At 39.4% G+C, this 22,281-nt stretch overlaps 1 protein-coding gene across 1 annotated transcript; it reads right to left on the bottom strand.

The window, feature by feature from the left end:
- Positions 1 to 6,142: 6,142 nt before the first annotated feature.
- LOC118564310 (uncharacterized protein C14orf93-like) lies at positions 6,143 to 6,709 on the bottom strand. The gene is made up of 2 exons (XM_036141702.1): positions 6,561 to 6,709; positions 6,143 to 6,458 (listed from the first exon to the last, which is right to left on the bottom strand). Exons 1-2 carry the CDS (start codon positions 6,654 to 6,656, stop codon positions 6,150 to 6,152), a joined length of 405 nt encoding a protein of 134 aa, XP_035997595.1. The 5' UTR covers positions 6,657 to 6,709; the 3' UTR covers positions 6,143 to 6,149.
- Positions 6,710 to 22,281: the final 15,572 nt, after the last annotated feature.

Genomic DNA, 22,281 nt, shown 5'->3' with positions numbered 1-22,281 from the left:
TATTTTTTCGAGGCAGGGGTTTCTTTTTGTATATCTTTGTATTTGCGGCAATAATGCATATTGTAAAAAATAAACAACAGAAATACATAAAAAAATAAAAAAATTTTAATAGCAAAATTTTTTCCCAGTTGTGGTTAGGGAAATAAAAATATATAAACCATTTCTTAAAGTACATAAACCCCCAGCTATAAACACATATAGGAGTACAGAAACGTATTTGATTTTGAATTTTTTTGAAGTTTGAAGTTTTTTTTTCTTTCATTTATTTGATTTGCATATGTATGTATTTTGTGCTTAATAAATGTATTTTAATAAGGTATGCCTTCGCTTTGTGTGTGTTCTTTGTTCTATTCCCTGTTCGTTTTTGTAAAAAAAAAAAAAAAATGCGGCTACTATAATCACGAGGTCTTCTCTAGTCTATGATGTGTACACCAGAGGGCCCTAATTTGTCAATCGATAATTTTAACTTTCTAATAAAATAAATGTTTAGAACAAGATTATTTGTATAACGAAATTCACCGTATAACTAAGGATTAAATTTTTTTTCCAGTCCTGTTTGAACAAGCAATAAAAACTAACAGAGAGCATTCAGACAATACAGATAAACGTTATGCAATGATATATTCCCGGACTGGAGGATGCTGGAGCATTTCCGATGATGACGTCAAGCAATACAATGGAGAGAATGTAAAACGTATCAATTTCTTTCAGAAAAGTCTTCAATATCTTATTTACGATATAGTTTAGCATTATTTAATGATTTAAGTATAGAAATAAGTATTTTCAGTACCGTAATTAAATTATTTTTTTTGGCGACCCGGAAGTTATTCTGTTCGCGCTTGTGAACTTTATAGACAACTTTATTTGTCATTTTTTATGCACAGAGTGCTTGCATACAGCTTGAGAATTACAGTAAATTACAGGATAAAGTGCAGCAGTGATTTAACAGTAAATTGAAATGTAAACAATGCAGGAGAAAGAGACAGTGTGCAATCACAGTGTACAGGGGAGTATTTAAAAAAAAACATTTGTATGTGCAGAAATTAATTAATTTTTCAGATTAATTTCCTTTCATTAACAAATTGATTTTGACAGCTCTAATAAAAATGTATAATGTGACCCACTGAAATTATCTTGGGAAAAGCTAAATAAACTTATAACTCAATTATCTTTAAGAAAGAAAGATGGAGTTTAATTTGTTAAAAAAAATCACCGGGAGAGGGATGGCAGCTGTAGTTCTAGGTCTCCTCGGAAGAGAAGTGCTGACTGCAGACGTAAGCGCTGCCGCGAAGGATTTTAAAATTTGGCCCCTCGTCTCTTCTTATTGCCGTCACCCAACGGGCTCGAGTCTCAGCATCAGCCGGGAAGTCGTGAAAACTGAGATATGGAAAGTTTTTTTTGTTGTTCGAGCACTGTGGGACACTGCAGTAGCAGTTTTTCTGTGATTGTGCCATGCTTGGTGGATATGATGCTGCTGTGAGATGGACACAAGGAGGACAAGGGGAGAAAAAATAAATTGATTATAATACTTTTTAAAACCTTTATTTAACCAGATAAACTCCCATTGATATTAAGAGCTCTTTTTCAAAGGTTGATCTGACTAAGAGGTCAGCAGCATATGTCATTACTAATACAGTATAATAAACAAAACAATTTCAGGCTTCTTAAAATACACAGTATTTTGCACAAAAACTAAGAAAAAAGTGCATTAATATAAAGTGCAAATAATATGAGAAATGCAACACAGAAAATTCAAAATTCAGACCCAGAGGCACTGTCCAATAGACCCACGGTCGTTATTTACTTTTAAGAATGAACAAAAAGATTTAAATGAGATCTTTTTAATTCAGTGACTGCAATTATATATAACACGTCACCATAATAAAGTAAGGGGAACAATGTAGCAGATAAATGTCTCTTTTTTCACTCAGTGAATAATAAAGCTACAGTAATAATTTTACAACATCTACATCAGATTAATGATAGGCAGTGCTCTCAACTCTCACGCATTGACCGTGTGACACACGCATTTCACTGACTTCACATGCTCACACGCAACACATGACATTTCACACGCAAACATGGAATTTCTCACGCATAAAAATCCCAACGCCCATCTGGGCAGCGGACGACAAAACTCTGCCTTCTGCTGAGCTGTTTCGGCTTCTTTCACAGTTTGTGGCCATCAGTAATTCCTGCTGCAGTTCTTTTTAACAGAGCAGCAGGAAGAGTGATCAGAGTTATGAATAATTTTAGTCTTAACAGTGGTGAAAGTGAGCCGGTAAGGTCCTGGACCGCGTACACAGGAGGGGAGGGGGCGGGGAGAGCTGCTGCCAGATGACCGGTTCATTCAGAACCAGTCATGGCTGCACGCTGGATAATAAAACAGTTCTGCTAACCAGATGCAGTTTAAAACGCCACTTGGTCTGTTTATAAGTTTTGTTTTTATTAATTCTGCATTTTTTTAACTACATGCACCGTATTTCTGTGCCTCCGCGCTTGCTCCTCTCCCTCCTCCTTTCCCTCGGAGCAGGTGCTTTCTGGGCGTCAGTGCGCCCAGAGCGCGCTAACGAGAGCAATAGAGATTTGTCTGGTCAGTGCGGCGACTGACTGAGAAACCTGTTGCTGTGATAGGTGATGAGAATGTTATAAACTGTAACAGTCTAGAAGTGCATTGAGCTGAAAGGAGGGAGACATCAGCAGCTGGATCGTGCGTAAAGACGCAGCGGGAACCTCTGTGTGCTTCAGTGTTGCTGCTGAGGGGAAAGTTGATCGTAAAAGCTTGATGAAACTCAGCCTGATTCACCAATCAGGTTATAGATTTACAATGATAAACAACCCATAGATGAATGTGTAACAGTATAATATTTCGGTCAATAACTTAAAACTACTTAATTTTATTCAGTATTATTTGAACAATTGTGTATTTTTTATGTTTTAATCCATTAACTAAACAATAAAGTATTAATACGTCTCTTTCTCTTTTTAACACAAGTAATACATGTCTACTTCATTGTCTGGTGGGATAAAAATGAGATGGAGTTGACTCCACCGGCTCTTCCAGGGTCCGGTTAGCCCCGCCCCCAAACAAGCCCCGCCCCCAAATTAGCATAATCTCACTCTTAACTTATGATAAAAGTTGAGAAGTCTGATGATAGGTAAAGTAAGCTAACAAGCTGCTGCATGTTAGCTTTGATCTTCATGTTACTGTCCCAATCAATTCAATTCAATTCAATTCAATTCAATTTTATTTATATAGCGCCAAATCATGAAACATGTCATCTCAAGGCACTTTACAAAGTCAAGTTCAATCATATTATACAGATTGGGTCAGATTATACAGATTGGTCAAAAATGTCCTATATAAGGAAACCAGTTGATTGCATCAAAGTCCCGACAAGCAGCATTCACTCCTGGGAACCGTAGAGCCACAGGAAGAGTCATCTGCATTGTACATGGCTTTGCTGCAATCCCTCATACTGAGCAAGCATGAAGCGACAGTGGGAAGAAAAACCACCCATTAACGGGAAGGAAAAAACCTCCGGCAGAACCGGGCTCAGTATGAACGGTCATCTGCCTCGACCGACTGGGGTTACAGAAGACAGAACAGAGACACAACAAGAGAAACAAAAAAGCACAGAAGCACACATTGATCTAGTAATCTGTTCTACATTAGATGGTAGTAGCGGGTGAGCCGTCTTCTCTGGATGATGTCACAGTTAACAGAACGCCAGACCAGGTGTACCTACTATGAAGAGAAAAGAGAGAGAACAGAAAGTTAAAGCAGAAATGACAACACATAATGCATAATTGAAGAACAGTAGAACTCAATATAGTGAGAAAATTAGATCCTGATATACTCCAGTAACCTAAGCCTATAGCAGTAAAACTATAAAGGTAGCTGAGAGTAACATGAGTCACTAGTTATAATTTTTGTCAAAAAGAAAAGTTTTAAGCCTAGTCTTAAAAGTAGACAGGGTGTCTGCCTCACGGACCAAAACTGGGAGTTGGTTCCACAGGAGAGGAGCCTGATAGCTAAAGGATCTGCCTCCCATTCTACTTTTAGAGACTCTAGGAACCACCAGCAGACCTGCGGTCTGAGAGCGAAGTGCTCTGTTAGGAACATACGTGGTAATCAGAGCTCTGATATATGATGGAGCTTGATTATTAAGGGCTTTATACGTTAGAAGAAGAATTTTAAATTCTATTCTTGATTTAACAGGAAGCCAATGAAGGGAAGCTAAAATTGGAGAAATATGATCCCTCTTGTTGATTTTCATCAGAACTCTTGCTGCAGCATTTTGGATCAGCTGAAGGCTTTGAACTGCATTTTGTGGACTTCCTGATAGTAAAGAATTACAATAGTCCAGCCTTGAAGTAACAAATGCATGGACCAGTTTTTCAGCATCACTCCTGGACAGAATGTTTCTAATTTTGGCGATATTCCGGAGGTGAAAAAAGGAAACTCTGGAAACCTGTTTAAAGCATCTATATAACAGCAATGATCGCTACCAATACTAAGGGGAAAAAAAGATAGTCAATAAGACACGTTTAATATTGTGCTTTCAGTCTTACCTTATGAAATCGCGCTGATTTCTGATAGCTAAAAGTTTGGTAAGGTAAGCTAACAAGCTGCTGCATGTTAGCTTTGATCTTCATGTTACTGTCCCGATCAAAGCATCTATATCACAGCAATGATCGCTACAAATACTAAGGAAAATAAACATAGTCAATACGACACGCTTAATATTGTGGTCTCAGTCTTACCTTATGAAATCACGCTGATTATCAGTGAAACACGTCTTCACCTCCCGAATTTTCTATGTAAAAGCATGTAGCCGGATGTAAAGATACCCTGCTCCGCTTCAAAACGGAAGTTGAGTGATGTCATGTGAAAAGGGTCATTTCTTTGGTTTCACGTGACGTCACAGTGCTGCTTCACGACACCGCAAAATTCAGATGGAGGGCAGGAAGTGAAGTAGCTGAGGATCTGCCGTCTGAAATAATGCCTATGTTTTGTGTAGTTTACAGCTGCTCCAATCGTTCGAACCGAGAAAAGGAAAGGAGCTTTTACAGAGTACCAAAGATTGTCGTTCATAAAGGTGAAAATTGTAAAAAGCTCACAGAACAACGCCGTAAAAAATGGATTTTAAACGTACGTCTGTGGTCTGGAGGAGCAGAGTCTGCCAATGCCCGTGTCTGCAGCGACCACTTCGTCGGAGGTAAGCTATAACGTTATGTTAGCTAGCTAACTTGTTTTTGTGGTTGTGTTTATATAGCATAAGGTTGTCGTTAAATGCTAATTTACTTAGTAATGATTAATAAGTTACCGGTAGTCTAATATCGACTTCATTGGGACTGTTTAGGCTGTCCTAGCGCTTTGGGTGACGTTGAGTCGGGAGACTGGGCTCTGACAGTCAACCTCGGTTACCAAAAAACTAAGCCCAAATCAGAAGCATCTCTTCAACGAGAGAAGAGGATGAAGCTCAAAGAAGATTAACAAAGCCGGTCGGAATGTGCAGAGGCTATGTTGGATCTCCAAAAGACAGCTGAGAGCCTGGGTATGAGCTCCGATCTAAGGCAGACAGGCGACTGCTCTGAACCGAAGCAGCCAGCTGACAACCCACAATCACAGCATGAAAAGTGAGATTTTCGTCCCCGTAAACAACCGCAGATCTCCCTCATTTTCGGCAGTTGACGAAAATTTGTAACCTGCAAATTGTCGGAACCGGACAATGATGTATGTGGAGAGCTTTCAGCTGTACTAATGGCCCTAATTAGCATATGAATGCAGCAAAACCACACGCGGCCAGGCCAGGCTTGAATGTTCTTACTCAGTATTGGATGAAACCACTACTTTCAAACAAGTAAAATCACTCCTGATTGGTTGGCATATCCCCAATAAATTATAATATATATATATATATATATATATATATATATATATATATATATTCATATTATGCTGTATATTCATGTTATCCTATGTAGGCTACTACACTTTTATTAGGCTACCATCAAGGACATGAATGAATTTATAGAGGAAATGAACATTTGCCAGGAAGATGTTTATGCAAAGAAAGAGCTTTATTAAAACAAACACAACTATATACAACGCGAGGATCTGCCCACACATGAGTATCCAAAAACTACAACTCCGTGAACTGTCCGTTTGCCTCCTCGGGGTTGTAGGTAACTGGCGGCGTTCTTTCCGAGGCAGGTCCGTTGTGCAGACGCCGACTGTGCGTGGCTCTGTACTTCGGCGTCGCCTCTAACCGGGACTGCAACTTCACACAGAGTTCAGAGAGATCTGGCCTACGAAATGACGGCGGCCGTACAATCCATCCAGAGACCACGCCAACAACGCCATCTTCTTCGTCAGACATGAGGTCTACGTTGGCGGACTTCCAGAGTTCCACCTCATCATCCGCTAGCACACTTTGTCTCGATTCCAGCAGCTGTAAATAAAACAATGAATCAGTACTGTGCGATGGGATGCACTGTGTATAGACACAACACTATCAATGCACCTGAAAAATAGTCACCAAATAAAGTCTTACCCTCTTTGTTCTCGCTCGACTCCGAGCTGAACTTTTCGCAGCTTCCGCCCGCAATGAGTTTTCTGGCTGGGTATATGCTCCAGCATACCGTCTCATAATAGGTTTTACAGGCGGCTGGAAAACAATTAAATGAGAGTGGTATGAATAAAAATCAAACACAAGACACAGTAACATTAAACAAGGAAGGAGAAACAGTAAAAACAAGTCACTTACACACAATGTTGTCTTTATCAACATTGTGTAAATCTGGACTTGCAGATATTGCTCCGAGCAAATAGGAGGTCACCGCCTTGCTCCGGTTCATAGCGCCTGCAGTTTGTCTCCGAGATGTGAAGACGGCGTACTGCTTCCTGTATGTAAATGACAAAAAAATACACTTTAATAAAGCTTGTTCTTTTGCAAGGCTACTAGGCTACTCTTAGCTTAGCTAGCAGTCACCGAACATATTCTTACCGCAAGCTTGGGATTGTGCACCCGTCTTCTCTTCTTGGAGTTAGTCTCTACCGCACAGTTGTTCGACTGCAGAGCCGCCACCTTGTCCTCTATGGACAGCAACCTGGAGTTTACCGAATTCTGCAGTTGAGTGAACCGCTCATTCATATCGGCAGTATGTTGATTAAAGGCATACTATGCAACATTTTTCAGTTAATTAATGTGTTCCATACCGTTTTGGATGATTAAATGAGTCATTTCAGGTCGAACAAAGGTTTTCTTGGCCGCCCTGGTGGTCTGTGGGGGAAATACCGTACTTGCAATTGCAAGAGCCCTCGGCCCGCACCCACAGGCTCAGAAGTCTCTTGCAAAACCGCGAGAGTCGGTCTTGCTTTACGGCGAGAACTCCATGTGTTTTTGCCCTGCCATTCACTATATGCACGCGTGAAAGCAACAACAAAGAACCACGTGTTAATATCAAATAAACATGCAAGCATATCGAGTTTTTATTATTATTATTATTATTTTATTTCATTTTTGTTTATTTTGGCGAGGCGGTAGCGTGAGTTTGGCGAGGCGGCCGCCTCGCCAAGATAGCGCTGCGGGAAACCCTGATGTTCATACTTTCACTGTGTTAGTTATTGTTTGTACTGCCGTTTTTTCGACTTTTCGTTACGTTCGCCTGTCTGCTAAGCTCAAAATAACCGCGCCTGGCTTGACGGAGAAACCAGAACAGCTGAGCATCTTTATGACAGTGCACTTTTACTTTCGCCCTCTGGGGGGAGCCTCGCTGGAAAATCAACCCCGGTTGCATAGTATACCTTTAAGCTGACGAGACAGTCCACTTCTTCTTCTTTAGGTTTTTATGGCGGTTGGCAACTAACTTTAATGGTGCATTACCGCCACCAACTGGACTGGAGTGTGGTACTGGAGTCTAACCTTTCCTAATAGGTTGCAAACAAATAAAACAAACAAACAAACAAACAAACAAACATAACGAAACAAACCAATCAAAACAAAACAAAACAAACAAAAAGATCATACTAAATTATTTTAATTAGTCCTGTATTCCTCAGGAAGCCAATTACATAGTTTAAACTCATTTCCCCTGTGTTTCTTTGCAGAATTTCTTCTAAGTTTAGCCTCATCTGTTCTCCTTGTAATTGTAAGACTAGTCTTTGTCTTTCTTCCTGATATGTATTACAGTGTACAATAACATGCTCTATAGTCTCTGGACTACCACAGAATTCAGTTGTGATCAGCATGCTTCTTCATTATTAACAAAGTTTTATTTAGACGTGTGTGTCCATACCTCATTCTAGAAAATACATCCTCCTCCTCCTTGCTTCTGTTTGTATTTCTGCTCTTTCCCACTTTATTCTGAATATTATAGAACTGTCTTCCAGTCTGCCCACCGTCCCATAATGTTTTCCATTTACCCTTAACTTTTGACCATACTTTTAATTTCTGCTTTGCTGTAGTTCACTTCAACATCTATATTAGAATGTCTAGCTGCTTGCTTAGCACTTTTATCTGCTAACTCGTTTCCTATTACTCCTATATGAGCTGGTACCCATACCAGAGTTCTATTAATTCCTGACTTTATTAGATTATTTGCAGCTTGCAGTATATCATACACAATGTCTTGCCTTGATTTTGACTGAAATGTTTTAATACTGATTAAAGCTGAGCTGGAATCTGAAGCAATTACTGCCTTCCTTGGCCTATTGACCTCCACCCAAAGCAAAGCTAGCCACACAGCAATCAATTCCGCTGTGTAAACTGCTAAATCATCACTGATTCTTTTTCCAACTTTAATGTTTATTTTGGAATGACATAAGCAACACCCATTCTTTTATCAGCTAGTTTAGATGCATCTGTATATATAGTTAAATCCTCACTATACCTCTCCATTAAATAACTCTGCACCTTGTATTTGTCCATGTCATTATTTAGTTTTTCTTCTAATAATCCCAAATCAGTGGCCACCACCCTAAAAACCCATGGTGGAGTATCTGGGAAAGGTACAGTGGGACTTATTTTTAGTTCATTAAACCCCATTTCATTTACTTTATCATGAATGACTCAACCAAAACTTCTGACTTGAACATTTCCACGCTCTTGGCATTGCTTCAATACCGACTGACTCATATGAGACAGTCCACTGATAGCAATCAGCAGTTTCTTCTCGTCAGTCTGCGGACTGGCTGAAAGTTGTGGATCGCGTCCAAGAGTTGAAGGCGAGTTGAACGCGAGACGTGGGGTAAACTCCCCCTGCAACCCCGATTTTCATTTGTATAGCTCACAGCATTTTCATTTACATGTTAAAGCCTCCCCTAGAATTAGGAGGAGGGGGGTCATGGGTGGACAACTGCAAAGCAAGGCCCACGTCCATTTCTGACAATTCATGGCAGTTTTCGGTGTTGCCTGCAAATTACCACGAACAGCCATTAACCTGAACTTCCACAACAATCTACAGTGCCGCATAGTGACGAAAATCACACTTTTCATGCAGTGAATCAGAAGGCAGCAGTGGGGACAATGGGACATTAAATGATCTAGGTAAATTATTGTACTAAGATGTGTAAACAGCATTATTATTAAATGTTACAAATGTGATTGTCAGAAAAACAACCTGTATAATTGGGCCAGAGAACTTGCATGCTTGTAAAAAGGTTGTCAAAAAGATAACTTCACAGCAATTCACATAATACATATTTATGAATTAACTAATTATGCTGCCCACTGCTATATTGCAGCCTATGCAGATGCCGGATGCCAGACTGAGCTAACAATGGATGACATTGAGAAGATGGAGGATGTTCTGGGACAGATCACAACAGAGCTGGGAGATCTTTGAACCAAAGCACTGGACACACAGTTCAACCAGGAGTCCTTTGAAAAAAATGAAGACAAGACAAAGTTCTACACAGGGCTCCCCAACTTCTTAGTTTTAATTCAGATTTTTGAGCTGTGTGAACCCTACATTTGTGTGGTCCTATGTCTGTGCTGTCAAAATTTGAACAGTTCATTTTAGTTTTGCTGAGGATGAGACTAAATCTCCAACTGAAAGATTTTGCTTTTAGGTTCAAGATCTCTCTGCCCACCGCCTCTAGAGTTTGGCATAAAATAATTGACATACTTAATGAAAGGTTAGAATTTCAAATTGAGTGGCCAGAGCGACATGTACTTCAAGCTACAATGCCAATGGGATTCAGACAAGCATTTGGATGTAAAGTTGCTGTGATAATTGACTGTTTTTAAGTTTTTATCGAGAAGCCCTCTAATTTACTAGCCCAAGCACAAATGTGGTCAAACTATAAGCATCACCATACTGTAAAATTTCTGATTGGTGTTGCACCCCAAGGCTATGTCACTTACATATCTTGTGCCTGGGGAGGGAGAATCAGTGATAAACAAATCACAATAGAGAGTGGCCTCCTAAATAACCTGTTACCTGGAGATATTGTTCTAGCAGACCGTGGGTTCAATATTGGTGATAGTGTAGTATTTTACTGTGCTTCAATACAGATACCTGCATTTACCAAGGGGAGAAAACAGCTGTCAGCGTATGAGGTGGCAGAAACTAGAAAAATAGCTAATTTGCGTATTCATGTTGAGAGAATCATCGGTTTAGTCAGAAGAAAATATCAGATTCTGCAAAGCAGGGCTATGCCCATAGAGCACATGGCAACAAAACCAGGTGAGGCACTAGCACTGATTGACAAGATTGGGGTTATTTGCTGTGTCTTGTCTAATCTTTCTCAGTCTGTCGTCCCATTGGAGTAAGGAGGAGGGGGCTTAGGGATAATCAGTCAGTCCAGTACCTGAGCCCTGACACACGTCAATCTGTAAATATGTAATTTAATGTAAATATGTTTTGAAATGTAATGATAGTTTTAGGTCTTTTAAGAGGGGTCTAAAGGCAATTGCTGACAAATCTAATCTTGTAAATAAACCACCATGTGTTATTCATCTTCTCAATGGCATTTAATTTTAACAGTAAACATTCTTTCATCACATTACACATGTACGTTTGTAACTTGCTGTCCCAGTATTTCTGGAAGTACACTGTTTCTAAAAAAACACTCAACTTTAGGAATCACATCATCCCAAAGTTCAAAATCTGGCAAAATCCTTTCCACAAAAATGTCATTGCGGTTCCACACAACAAAGTCACAGTACTCTGCATCTACAATGTGAAGCTGTGCCTGAACTTGGAAATAGTAATCATGACTCCGGTCCAGCATGACATGATCCCCATCGTTGATAAGGCAGAAGCCCTTTCTCCCAGCACACAAACATAGATTGGCTTCGTCTTGGGCAGTAAAATCACAGTGAGAATGACATGTGAACAATAGATTAGCAAATATATTTCCTCTTTTTTGCTCATAAGCGACTATCCCATCAGGAGAGGATCCCATGTGTGGCCGCTTGGGGTTCAGCCAGAGACCACTGTCCATACAGGAGAAGCCTGCATGCTCCCGACCCATCAGCTTCTCATATGCTCCTCTGGCTTGTGCCTCATGTTTGTATCCATAACTGTACACAGTACACATGCAAAACATGAAAAAGAAATTATTACTTAGTATTGGATGTGTAGAGCCAGTTCAGTGATTTCAATGCCATTACCTTAAACCCTATACTTAGTTCTACTCCTGCATAACCCTAACCTTATAACCCTATAACGTATGTTGACTCTTCAGAGCTGTCCATACCACAAATGAACTATGAAAACAGTAAACATTTGCTCTAATGTAAAAAAGGTCTACAGTAGATGGCAGAGTAAGGACCACAGCTTTATAGTTGTGGTATGGACTCTCCTCCCACTTCATAGAACACTTTTTTAGTTACAACTCTTAATGTAGGCAGCCTCATACCCCAAATCTTACCTCTGCCTTACCCTAATTCAAACCCTAAATACCTTGTAATGGCTGTGGTGAACCTATATGCTTCTGGGTAGCATATGGCCTTGATCAAACTCGTTGAAGGTTGCAGCGGGTTGGTCTTTAGTACTTGTTTAAGCTTAGAGGCAGTTATGCGCCCAGCTCTTTGTCTAAACCAAGTCCTGCCTGCACTCTGACTCCGAGTTGACCTCTCTACAGCCTGGACCTGGGACAGGGTGAGCTCTTCTATCTTGAAATCCTGGCATAGCTCTCCAGGCTCTTTGGGGGGTAACTGCAGTGTGTCTGGTGTTCTGTATTCCAGAAGAGTTTTAGGAAGCATGCTAGATATGGGAATGAAATCTTTGTGGTAAGGCTCCCTAGCAATCAATGCTGCACTCCTTGGGCAGTTTTTGCTTAATGTTGCAAAAAAAACTAGCATATGTCTCTGACCCTCTCTTCACTCTTGGGCATGGAACTGGAAGTGATTTCCCAACCTTGTTTCTAGTTGTCCTCCCATCAATGGAACTGTCAAGCTTTTTTTTTTTTTTTTTGCTGAGGAGAAGTCTATCTGAGCTACTGGAGCAGCAGGAATCTGAAAATAAGTTAATACAAATAAGATCATTATATTTTATAACATATCTATATGCAGTATAAATCTGCCGTTTATCTGATGGCTGTGAGGAAAACAGGTAGGGCTATCATCACAGGATTGAGATGCCAAACTGTGTTTATGTGGGTCTTTGCTGTCTTAGCTCTTCTTTGCCCAACAGGTAAATTATCACCCTACCTTTTTTACATGTGATGGCATCAGCCACTTGTACTGCTCTGTTGTGCAGGAAGCTGCATCTGGCATTTTTACCCCAGCTTCAATGGAAAAAAGCACTGCTCCTACATGAGAACATGATTCTGATAATCTGTGAATAGAATACAATATGACATTTTTTAAAACCCAAAATGCAATCTACACCAGGAGCAAAGTGCAATCTATATCAGCACATTTTTGATGATGTGTAATATAGCCCACTTATACTAATATGGAGTAGGCCCTTAAATGATGAATAAACATGTTTATCCCTTAACGTTACAGCTCTCCCTGGTTCTGAAGTACACTAGCAGTATGCTAGTAGTAGTGCTACATGTGTGTGTGTGTGAGAGAGAGAGATCTCGTGGTAAACATCCTAGCCTTACTTACCGTGCCATGCAATTGCAATGAGCTGCAATAACTTCTCCATCCTTCTTCGCAATAATCCACGTCTTCAGAGGTGTTTCGCTTGAACGCTGAGAGTGGTTTACCTTGAAACATAAACAACTGTCAGGCTAACGTTGTTGTTAAGATGTGTTGCATGATCGTTGACATTATAGCCGCTACTGCTAACGCTAGCATCTTTTAACACATAAAACAATATAAGAACAAACACTCACCCTGGCGAAGACTAAACGATGATCGTCATGGAGACGTTTGGTGCCGAGGTTGTGGACCCACCCGCTGACAAAGAAGTTATATGCCTCCATACTTTTATAGGCCTTCATTTGCTGTTTGGTGTAATACGATGTCTGAAGGACCAGATAGTTTGTTATGTCAACGGCCTCCACTGTCGGCAAATCTTTAAGGTCCACCGAAAACTCACTCATCTTCATGAGGTACGGGTCACGTCCAACATATCTGTCAATCAACTCCTTGTATCTATGCCTTGAAACAGGCTCTAACTCCATACAATACGGGCTCTCGGTAACGGTGTCCTCCATGTTTACGCTAACTTCATAGACGTCCTGTCCTCCATCCGAAATCGTGCCCCCTGGCCGCGTCATAATCATCACGTGACTGAAACCCAGCTATTGGACGCTGCTGGCCGCTAGGCTCATAGACATCATATACGTAGACGCGTCGTTGGGCGCAGGTTCGCACAACAACGTCACCGCCATATTGTATGTGGCAGAAAAAAGTTGAGTTCTGTTGTAGTGAATGTGGATCAGAGATCCACATTCACTACATTCCTGTGCTGCATGGAAATGTATTCGGGCTGATTTCACTACTTGTGTCTGCCTTCTATAAACTAAGGCTGCACCATGTTGCAAAACTGGACACACTAAAGCTAAAAATAAATAGCTGTGTGATTATATATCTATATCTATATCTATATCTATATATATATATTTTTATTTATATATATATATATATATATATATATATATATATATATATATATATATATATATATATATGTGTGTGCATATATGTGTGTTTTACATTTTTGAAGTTTCTCTCAAATATTCAGATTTTCTAAATCAGATTTATTTTTATTTATATGCACACCCAGATATTTGACATTGGATTTTACAGGAATATTAAAAGCAGTAGTTATGGGACAGTCTTTAAGGGGTAAAATTTCACATTTATTTAATTTTAATTTAAGTCCTGAAGCTTTTGAGAATGTTTCAATCAATTTAAGAATTTTGGGAATTTCATTCAGGTCATTTAAGAATATGGTTGTGTCATCAGCTAGCTGACTAATAGAATCTCTTTGCCTACCACCGATATTTTACCAAATTGAGCATTTTTAATTGATATGGAAAGCATTTCTGCAGCAGCAATTAACAGCAAAGGAGAGATTGGACAACCTTGTTTTATACCTTTGTTGATGTTAAATCTCTGTGTGGAAGACACACTGAACTGTTTGTATCTTTATAAAATGTTTTAATTACATTAATACATTTATTTCCAAACCCAAATAAATCTAAAGCTTTGAACATAAATTCATGTTCTATCATATCAAAGTCTTTATAAAAGTCTAAAAATAATACAAACTGGATTCCAAAAAAGTTGGGACACTAAACAAATTGTGAATAAAATCTCAATGCAATGATGTGGAGGTGTCAAAAACAAATATTTTATTCAGAATAGAACACAAATCGCAGATCAAAAGTTTAAACTGAGAGAATGTATCATTTTAAGGAAAAAATATTATTTCCAAATTTCATGGCATCAACAAATTCCAAAAAAGTTGGGACATGGCCATTGTTACCACTGTGTGGCATCCCTCCTTCTTCTAACAACACTCAACAGATGTGTGGGGACAGAGGAGACTAGTTTCTCAAGTTTAGAAATAGGAATGCTCTCCCATTCATGTCTAATACAGGCCTCTAACTGTTCAATCGTCTTGGGCCTTCTTTGTTGCACCTTCCTCTTTATGATGCGCCAAAAGTTTTCCCAAAAGTTGAAAGATCTGGACTGCAGGCTGGCCATTTTAGTACCCGAATCCTTCTCCTACGTAGCCATGATGTTGTGATTGCTGCAGAATGTGGTCTGGCATTATCTTGTTGAAAAATGCAGGGTCTTCCCTGAAACAGATGACATCTAGATGGAAGCATATGTTGTTATAGAACCTGAACATAGGTCTCTGCATTTATGGTGCCTTTCCAGACATGCAAGCTGCCCATGCCACAAGCACTCATGCAACCCCATACCATCAGTGATGCAGGTTTCTGAACAGAGCGTTGATAACAGCTTGGGTTATCCTTGTCCTCTCTGGTCCAGATGACACGGCATCCCAGAGTTCCATAAAGAACTTCAAATCGTGACTCATCTGACCACAGAACAGTCTTCCATTTTGCCTCACTCCATTTTAAATGATCCCTGGCCCAGTGCAAACGGCTGAGCTTGTGGAGCTTGCTTACAAATGGCTTCCTCTTTGCACTGTAGAGTTTCAGCTGACAACGGCGGAAGGCACGGTGGATTGTGATCACTGACAATGCTTTCTGGAACTATTCCTGAGCCCATTCTGTTATTTCCTTGACAGTAGCATTCCTGTTTGAGATGCAGTAACGTTTAAGGGCCCGAAGATCACGAGCATCCAGTAAAGTTTTACGGCCTTGACCCTTAAGCACAGCGATTGTTCCAGATTCTCTGAATCTTTTGATGATGTTATACACGGTTGATGATGATAACTTAAAAGTCTTTGGCCAACACCATTCTGGTATTGCTGCACTATCTTTCTGCGCAACAATGGTGGAATAGGTGATCCTCTTACCATCTTGGCTTCAGAGGGACACTGACACTCTGAGGCTACATTCACACTGCAGCCTGAAGTGACCCAATTCCGATTTTTTTGCCCATATGCGACCTGTATCTGATCTTTTTATGACAGTCTGAATGACACAGATCGGATTTTTTCAAATGCAACCCAGGCCACTTGGATATGTGGTCCTAAAACCGATACGTATCTGATCTTTTCAAATCATTATTTAGTAGTGTTATCGGTCTTAAATTATCAAGAAGAGTTGGATCTTTACCAGGTTTAGGAATAAGCGCGATGACACCTTGTTTCATAGTGTAGGTTAAACAAGCATTTTCTAATAGTTCTGTAAGCATTCCAAACACAAGGGTTCTGATGTGAACCCAAAAATGTTTATAAAAGTTACTTGTTAAACCATCGCAGCCTGGAGCTTCGTCCTTGGATAAAGCACCCAAAGCTTTATCCAATTCCTCCATGGTGATGTCTGCCCCACAAATCTGCTTAAAATTGTCATAAATATTTGGAATCAAATGTTGAACAGATTGATAGAATGTTTCTGCCATTGAGTTATTGTATGTGGGAGAATATAAATTGCTATAAAAGGTAAAAATTTCTTTGCATATTAATTTGCATGGTTTATCATTAATTTGCAAGCAATTTATCACATTTCTTTCTTGTCTAAGTTTTTCTAATCTACAGAAATATGCAGTACTTTTTTCATCATCTTCAATCCACCTAGCTCGGGACCTCAGATATGCTATTTTGGCTTTTTTAGTATAAAAATAATCTAACTCAGATTGTAGAATTTCTTTTGCACTGTTTGTCATTGTGACAGCTGTCCCAACTGTCACACAGAGGCAGGAAGAGTAATGGTTTTCTGTTCTTCCTTAATATTACTTTACATATTGATTTGAGTAGTTTAGATTCTTATCTTTAAAATTGTTTTCATTAGTCTGACTCTTTAGTTAGTTATTTGCAGTGCACACATTTAGTTAACTTTGTCAGTTCTATTGTATTTTTTGTTAAATGCAACAAATTAATTTCTTGTTTTGAGTTACCAGTTTCCTCAGGACCTGCTGCTGAAATCATACAGATGAGCTCCAGCTGATTTCCTTATATGGCTGTCAAGCTTCCTCAGCGGGTCGTTCCATTTCTTTGGCAAGGGATGGGGAAATTTGGCCTTTAGTTTAATTTTACCATTTCTTTAATGTTTCTTCTTTTTGTAACTTAGTTCAATGCTAATATTTATTCAATTTAAAGATTTAGTAATGTGCTGACCAATATTTAAGTTCTTGTGTGTCTTTAATTACCCCTGTGTGTGAATTAGCAGTGGTCTGATCAGCCACTATTTAAGTTCCCCTCATGTCTCGTTTGTTAGGTCAGTTTTGTGCTTGAGTTCTTTGTGTTACTACCTGAGTTGTAGTTTATGTTGACCTCAGTTTTTTGGCCCCAATTTATCATTGTTGAACAATTTTTGTATTTTTGTGATAAATTAAGAATATATTTTGAAAATTTTCAATGCCTCTTTGGCTGGTCTATGTAAAACCTTCACAGTCATCATCATTAAAAAAAGGTTTAGAGCAGATGTGACTAAGTTCTTGAATGATTTCCAATTCCTTTTCCTTGTTTTGGATAGCTATTAATTTACTGTATTTGAGATTTGGTGGACTTTAAATAAAAAAAATCCCATTTTCCGTGTAAGAATTCAGATTTTTATCACTACAAATTAATTTGAGATGCTCCAGGATTTCGTTATTAAACTTTTTTAAGCAGGGTTGAGTTAAACTTCCAGTAACCTTTGTTATGGGATTTTTTCAATTGAGTTCTGATACAAAGTTGTATCAGGCAGTGATCAGATAAAGGTGCAGGTGAAATTTCAGCATTAACACTATTTTGCATCAGACTGTTTGAAATTATCCAGAAGTCGATACGGGACGTAGCTGAGCCATCAGGTTTAAACCAGGAGAATGACTGACCGAGCTGATTTGCTTCTCTCCAAGGATCCAGCAGGTTCAGATCTAAGTACGTTTTTTAAAACTACATTTATATGATGAGATTGGAATTTAGAGGGTGATCTATCAAGCCATTCAATATACACCATATTGAAATCTCCTCCCACTATGAAATTGTTAGTGGAATATTTCTGGGCTAGTTCTTTTAGATGTCTAGTTAATTCAGACAATAAGCATTTATTCTGAGCAACACTGTTGTAACCATAGACATTACAGAGAATCAGAAACACCAGCAGCTTTATTAGTACCATGAGACAAATTTATCCCCCCGCCCCATTGATTAGACCAGAAGCTCTCATCTGCCTCAATAGAATGTGTTTCTTGTAACAATATGCAGTTAGCTTTTGCATTTTTACAAAAAAGAAATATTGATTTTCTTTTAATACCATCTCTCAAACCCCTAACACTTAAAGACACACAGTTAAAGTTAGAAATAAACACAGACATAAAAGGGAAGCACCAGAAAAAATAAGGAGAAGGTAATTGAACCTCCAGTGTTTAGGAAAATGAAAGAATGAAACACTAACTCCCTCAAACTGAGTTCGGAACAGAATAACTGACCTCTAACCAAATAACAAGATTAGGATGTATTTAACAAAAAGATTTAGCAAACCTGTGAATAATTAACTTTGCTGTTTTAAATAGCCTTATTTATTGAATTGGCCTATTTAACCCAAAGGAATTTTAGATATAAAAGAATACAAATTTTCTTGAACCATAATCTAGCACCTTGTGTTCTCGTGCAATAGTGTGTGATTACTAGACACTACCGCTGGATCTTCAGTCAATCAGGGAATACCCGAACTCCGCTGATGTAGCCGACATGCCCTCAGTAGTAGACCTTTTTTCCCATGTTCCTGGCTCACTCCATTTTGGGCCAGACTGCAGTTCTTGCCTCCAGATCCAGTTTGCAGAAATCTTGCTTGAAGTAGATGCCCAGCTACTTCTTGGAGTCTTTAGGGAGTTTCCAGAAGGCATCTCGGTGGTGTCTCATGCTGAACTGAATTAGTATTTGGCGATGTCTTCCATCTTCTTTTTTCCCCAGACGATGCACGATGACCACTGCGTTGCCAATTGACGAGGCCCAGTGCGGTACAATCTTGGCTAAGATGTCAATGACTTCTTTGCAGGTATCTTCATTATTTTTTTCTTTTAAACCCTGAATTTTTAAATTCCAAGGGCGTTTATAGCGTTCTAGTTCCAATAATCTTTCCTTCATCTCCGCATTTTCTTTGATAAGCTCTTTTTCCAGGTGAGAAAGTTTTGTTTTGCAGTCTTTTATGTCAGCTGCGTTTTTCGGCTAGCTTAGAGATGTTAGCAACCATTATCATGTTGTCACGCAGCTGCACGTGAAGTTATCAATCTTGTCTGTTAACTTGTTAATGGCTTTCACAATTGGGTTGTTGACTTCCTCATTTTGGGACACAATTGCCTTGCTGGGTGGTTTCGGTGTTTTGATAGGTGTTGGGGGAGATTTCCTTTTGGTTGTTGGCAGCGAAGTCTCCATAGCATACTCGTGGTCAGGGACGTAAGAGCACGTCGTGGAGGCTGTTGCTGGCTTGGCCACAGTATCAGCTTTTTCTCGTTTCATATCTTTTGTTGTTTGAAAGTTGGTAAAGAGAAATAAACTGGAAAGAAATAAACTGTATAGGTAAATTTAGTAACCTTTTGGGTGCTCAAAAGTACAGACTCGCGTTCTTGTGAATTGAGAAATGGACTTGGTCTCTATCCAAATACCCTTAATAATAGCTCCTAGCTCCTGCTCCTTGACCTTTCATGGAGTCAACAGTAAGCACTCTATCGTGGGGAGGAAAGGAGTTTCGAACTGCTGCCAATTTCGGACAGCCTTTAACTCAAACATCATTACGTGACAGAAACGCGCATGGATGATGTGAGTTAAATCCGGGCCTACTGTGTGGCAAGCCGATTTAACATAAAATCGACTTCACCTCACTTACATAGAGAACTGCAGAAACATGCTCTAATTTTAAATAATGGGTGCCCCGTCTTTTTGCTTGACAAAATTTATAAAATTGTAGCTATATGTCTGGTGAAAAAACATAAAAAAAGGTCTTAGCTGTATTAAAGAGGAATCTCAGAATGGCTTTTTGACTGGAAGGTATATTATTAATAATATACAGTAAGGTTGGTTCTTGATATCTTAGACTATCCCAAATTAGTATCAGATAACAGTTTTATTTTCTTAGATTTTCAAAAAGCATTTAACTTCAAAGGATATTGATTCATTTTCAAAGCCCTTAAGTTGTTTGAATTTGGAGAAAACTTTTGAAAATTGATCTGCACGCTTTATGCTCATGGGAATAGCTCAATAAAATTACCCCATAGAACCTGGAACCATCAAAAGATTTCAAATTTAAAGGGGAATTCATCAGGGATGCCCTGTGTCACCTTTTTTTTTCTTCCTATGCAAATTTTTGCTACCTTCATTAAGAATAGTGATCTCAACGACCTTTCAGCTGCAGGGAAAACCATATTATTGAGTCTGCTGGCTGATGACACAACTTTACTTTTACAAGATCAGTCTCAAATTGACGTTGCACATAAACTTATAAATGTTTTTTCTGTAGCCTCTGAACTTATCTAAGTGCGAACTTCTTGCAGTAAAAAATTGTAATAAACGCTCTTTGTCAGGAATTCCAGTGAAGTCTATAATACTGTGAGATCACAATAATAAAATATCAAACTGCAAGAACAAACCATAAATTTGGAGCCAATTATGCCTATTCTTCAACAGAGATTTAATTTATGGTTGCAAAGAGATCTGACTATAACTTGTCGAGTTCTCCTGGCCAATACTGAAGGTCTGTCTTGTCTTGTCTATGCAAGATCAGCCCTCGATGTCCCCAACACCCTCTGCACAAAGGTTGATTATATAATGTTTGATTTTATTTTGGGGAAAATAGTCATCTTATTAGAAAGAATGTGATGACCAATAAATTCAATTCAGGTGGTTTCAATGTTCTAGACTTTCCTACCTTACATTCTACCTTCAAAGTTAAATGGATCAAAAGATACCTGAAGAATCTAAATTCAATGCGACACTGTATCTCTACACATATATTTAAATCATTGGGTGGTCTAGACGTTCTGTTAAGATGTAACTACAAAATTGAAAAACTTCCTATAAACCTATTTAACCTCCATAACCAACTACTTTTATGCTACCCCCCCCCCCCCCCCCCACACACACACACACACACACATACAAAACTGTCTTATTTGGGGGGGGGACAGGATATCTGTTACAAACATAAAGCATTATTTATTAAGAACTAGGTTGATCATGATATTTTATTTCCGAATATAACATCCCTGTCAGGGTGCAATTCTGCCTGCTGCACCTGAACCTTTCCAGCACCTTCCATCCTCCACCCAGCTCTGTCTCCACTCCACTAATCATCCACACCTGTTCAGCCTTCAATCAGCCCAGACTGTTTCCACCTGCCAGCCTCCCTATAAAAGCCTCCCTTGGTCTGCTCTTCCCCGCCGACCTGTCTTCAAACATCTGATGCCCTCAGTTAGAGATTCTCCCATGTCTATCTGAGCATCAACTCTCCCTAGTCTCGCTGCCAGAGATTTCCCAATGTGTAGTTGCCAGAGTTTCCCCACGCCTGTCTGCACCTCCATGTGTTCTCCCTGCACTGCTGCCGGTTTCCCCTGTTACTACAGTGTTCCAGTGCTCCAAGTAAACTCTGCTGCCCTGCTGAATCTGCTGCAGCCCCTGTGTCTGAAGAACTCTCTCTGCTGCCCTGCTGGATTACTGCAGCCCCTGTGACTCAAGAACTCTCTCAGCTGCCCAGTTGGATTTACTGCTGCCTCCAAGTTTTCCACAAACTCTCACCCGTTCTGAAGGCTTCCTGGCTCAGCAGCGCAGTACCCGCAGCTCTACAGCTCTCTCTGGGTCTCCAGCTCTCTCCAGTCCTCCAGCTACTGCTCCCACCTCATCAGTTTCATACCTGTACAGGTCCATCTCAAAATATTAGCATATTGTGATAAAGTTCATTATTTTCCATAATGTAATGATAAAACTTGAACATTTATATATTTTAGATTCATTGCACACTAACTGAAATATTTCAGGTCTTGTCTTAATACGGATGATTTTGGCATACAGCTCATGAAAACCCAAAATTCCTATCTCACAAAATGATTAGCATATCATGAAAAGGGTCTCTAAACGAGCTATGAACCTAATCATCTGAATCAACAAATTAACTCTAAACACCTGCAAAAGATTTGAGGCCATTAAAACTCCCAGCCTGGTTCATCTCTCAAAACCCCAATCTTGAAACGACTGCCGACCTGACTGCTGTCCAGAAGGCCATCATTGACACCCTCAAGCAAGAGGGTATGACAA

The sequence above is a fragment of the Fundulus heteroclitus genome, chromosome 10 (genome assembly GCF_011125445.2).
Source record: "Fundulus heteroclitus isolate FHET01 chromosome 10, MU-UCD_Fhet_4.1, whole genome shotgun sequence".
NCBI lineage: Eukaryota > Metazoa > Chordata > Actinopteri > Cyprinodontiformes > Fundulidae > Fundulus > Fundulus heteroclitus.
The sequence above is the reverse complement of the archived record's forward strand: the minus strand, read 5'-3'. Positions and strand labels throughout refer to the sequence as shown.

Bases quoted from the DNA above. Each gene is read 5' to 3' on its own strand.
- LOC118564310 (XM_036141702.1), bottom strand. From the start codon at position 6,656: ATGAGACGGTATGCTGGAGCATATACCCAGCCAGAAAACTCATTGCGG. The intron at 6,459-6,560 runs GTAAGACTTTAT...TTTTATTTACAG, and splicing joins GTCGAGCGAGAACAAAGAGG to CTGCTGGAATCGAGACAAAG.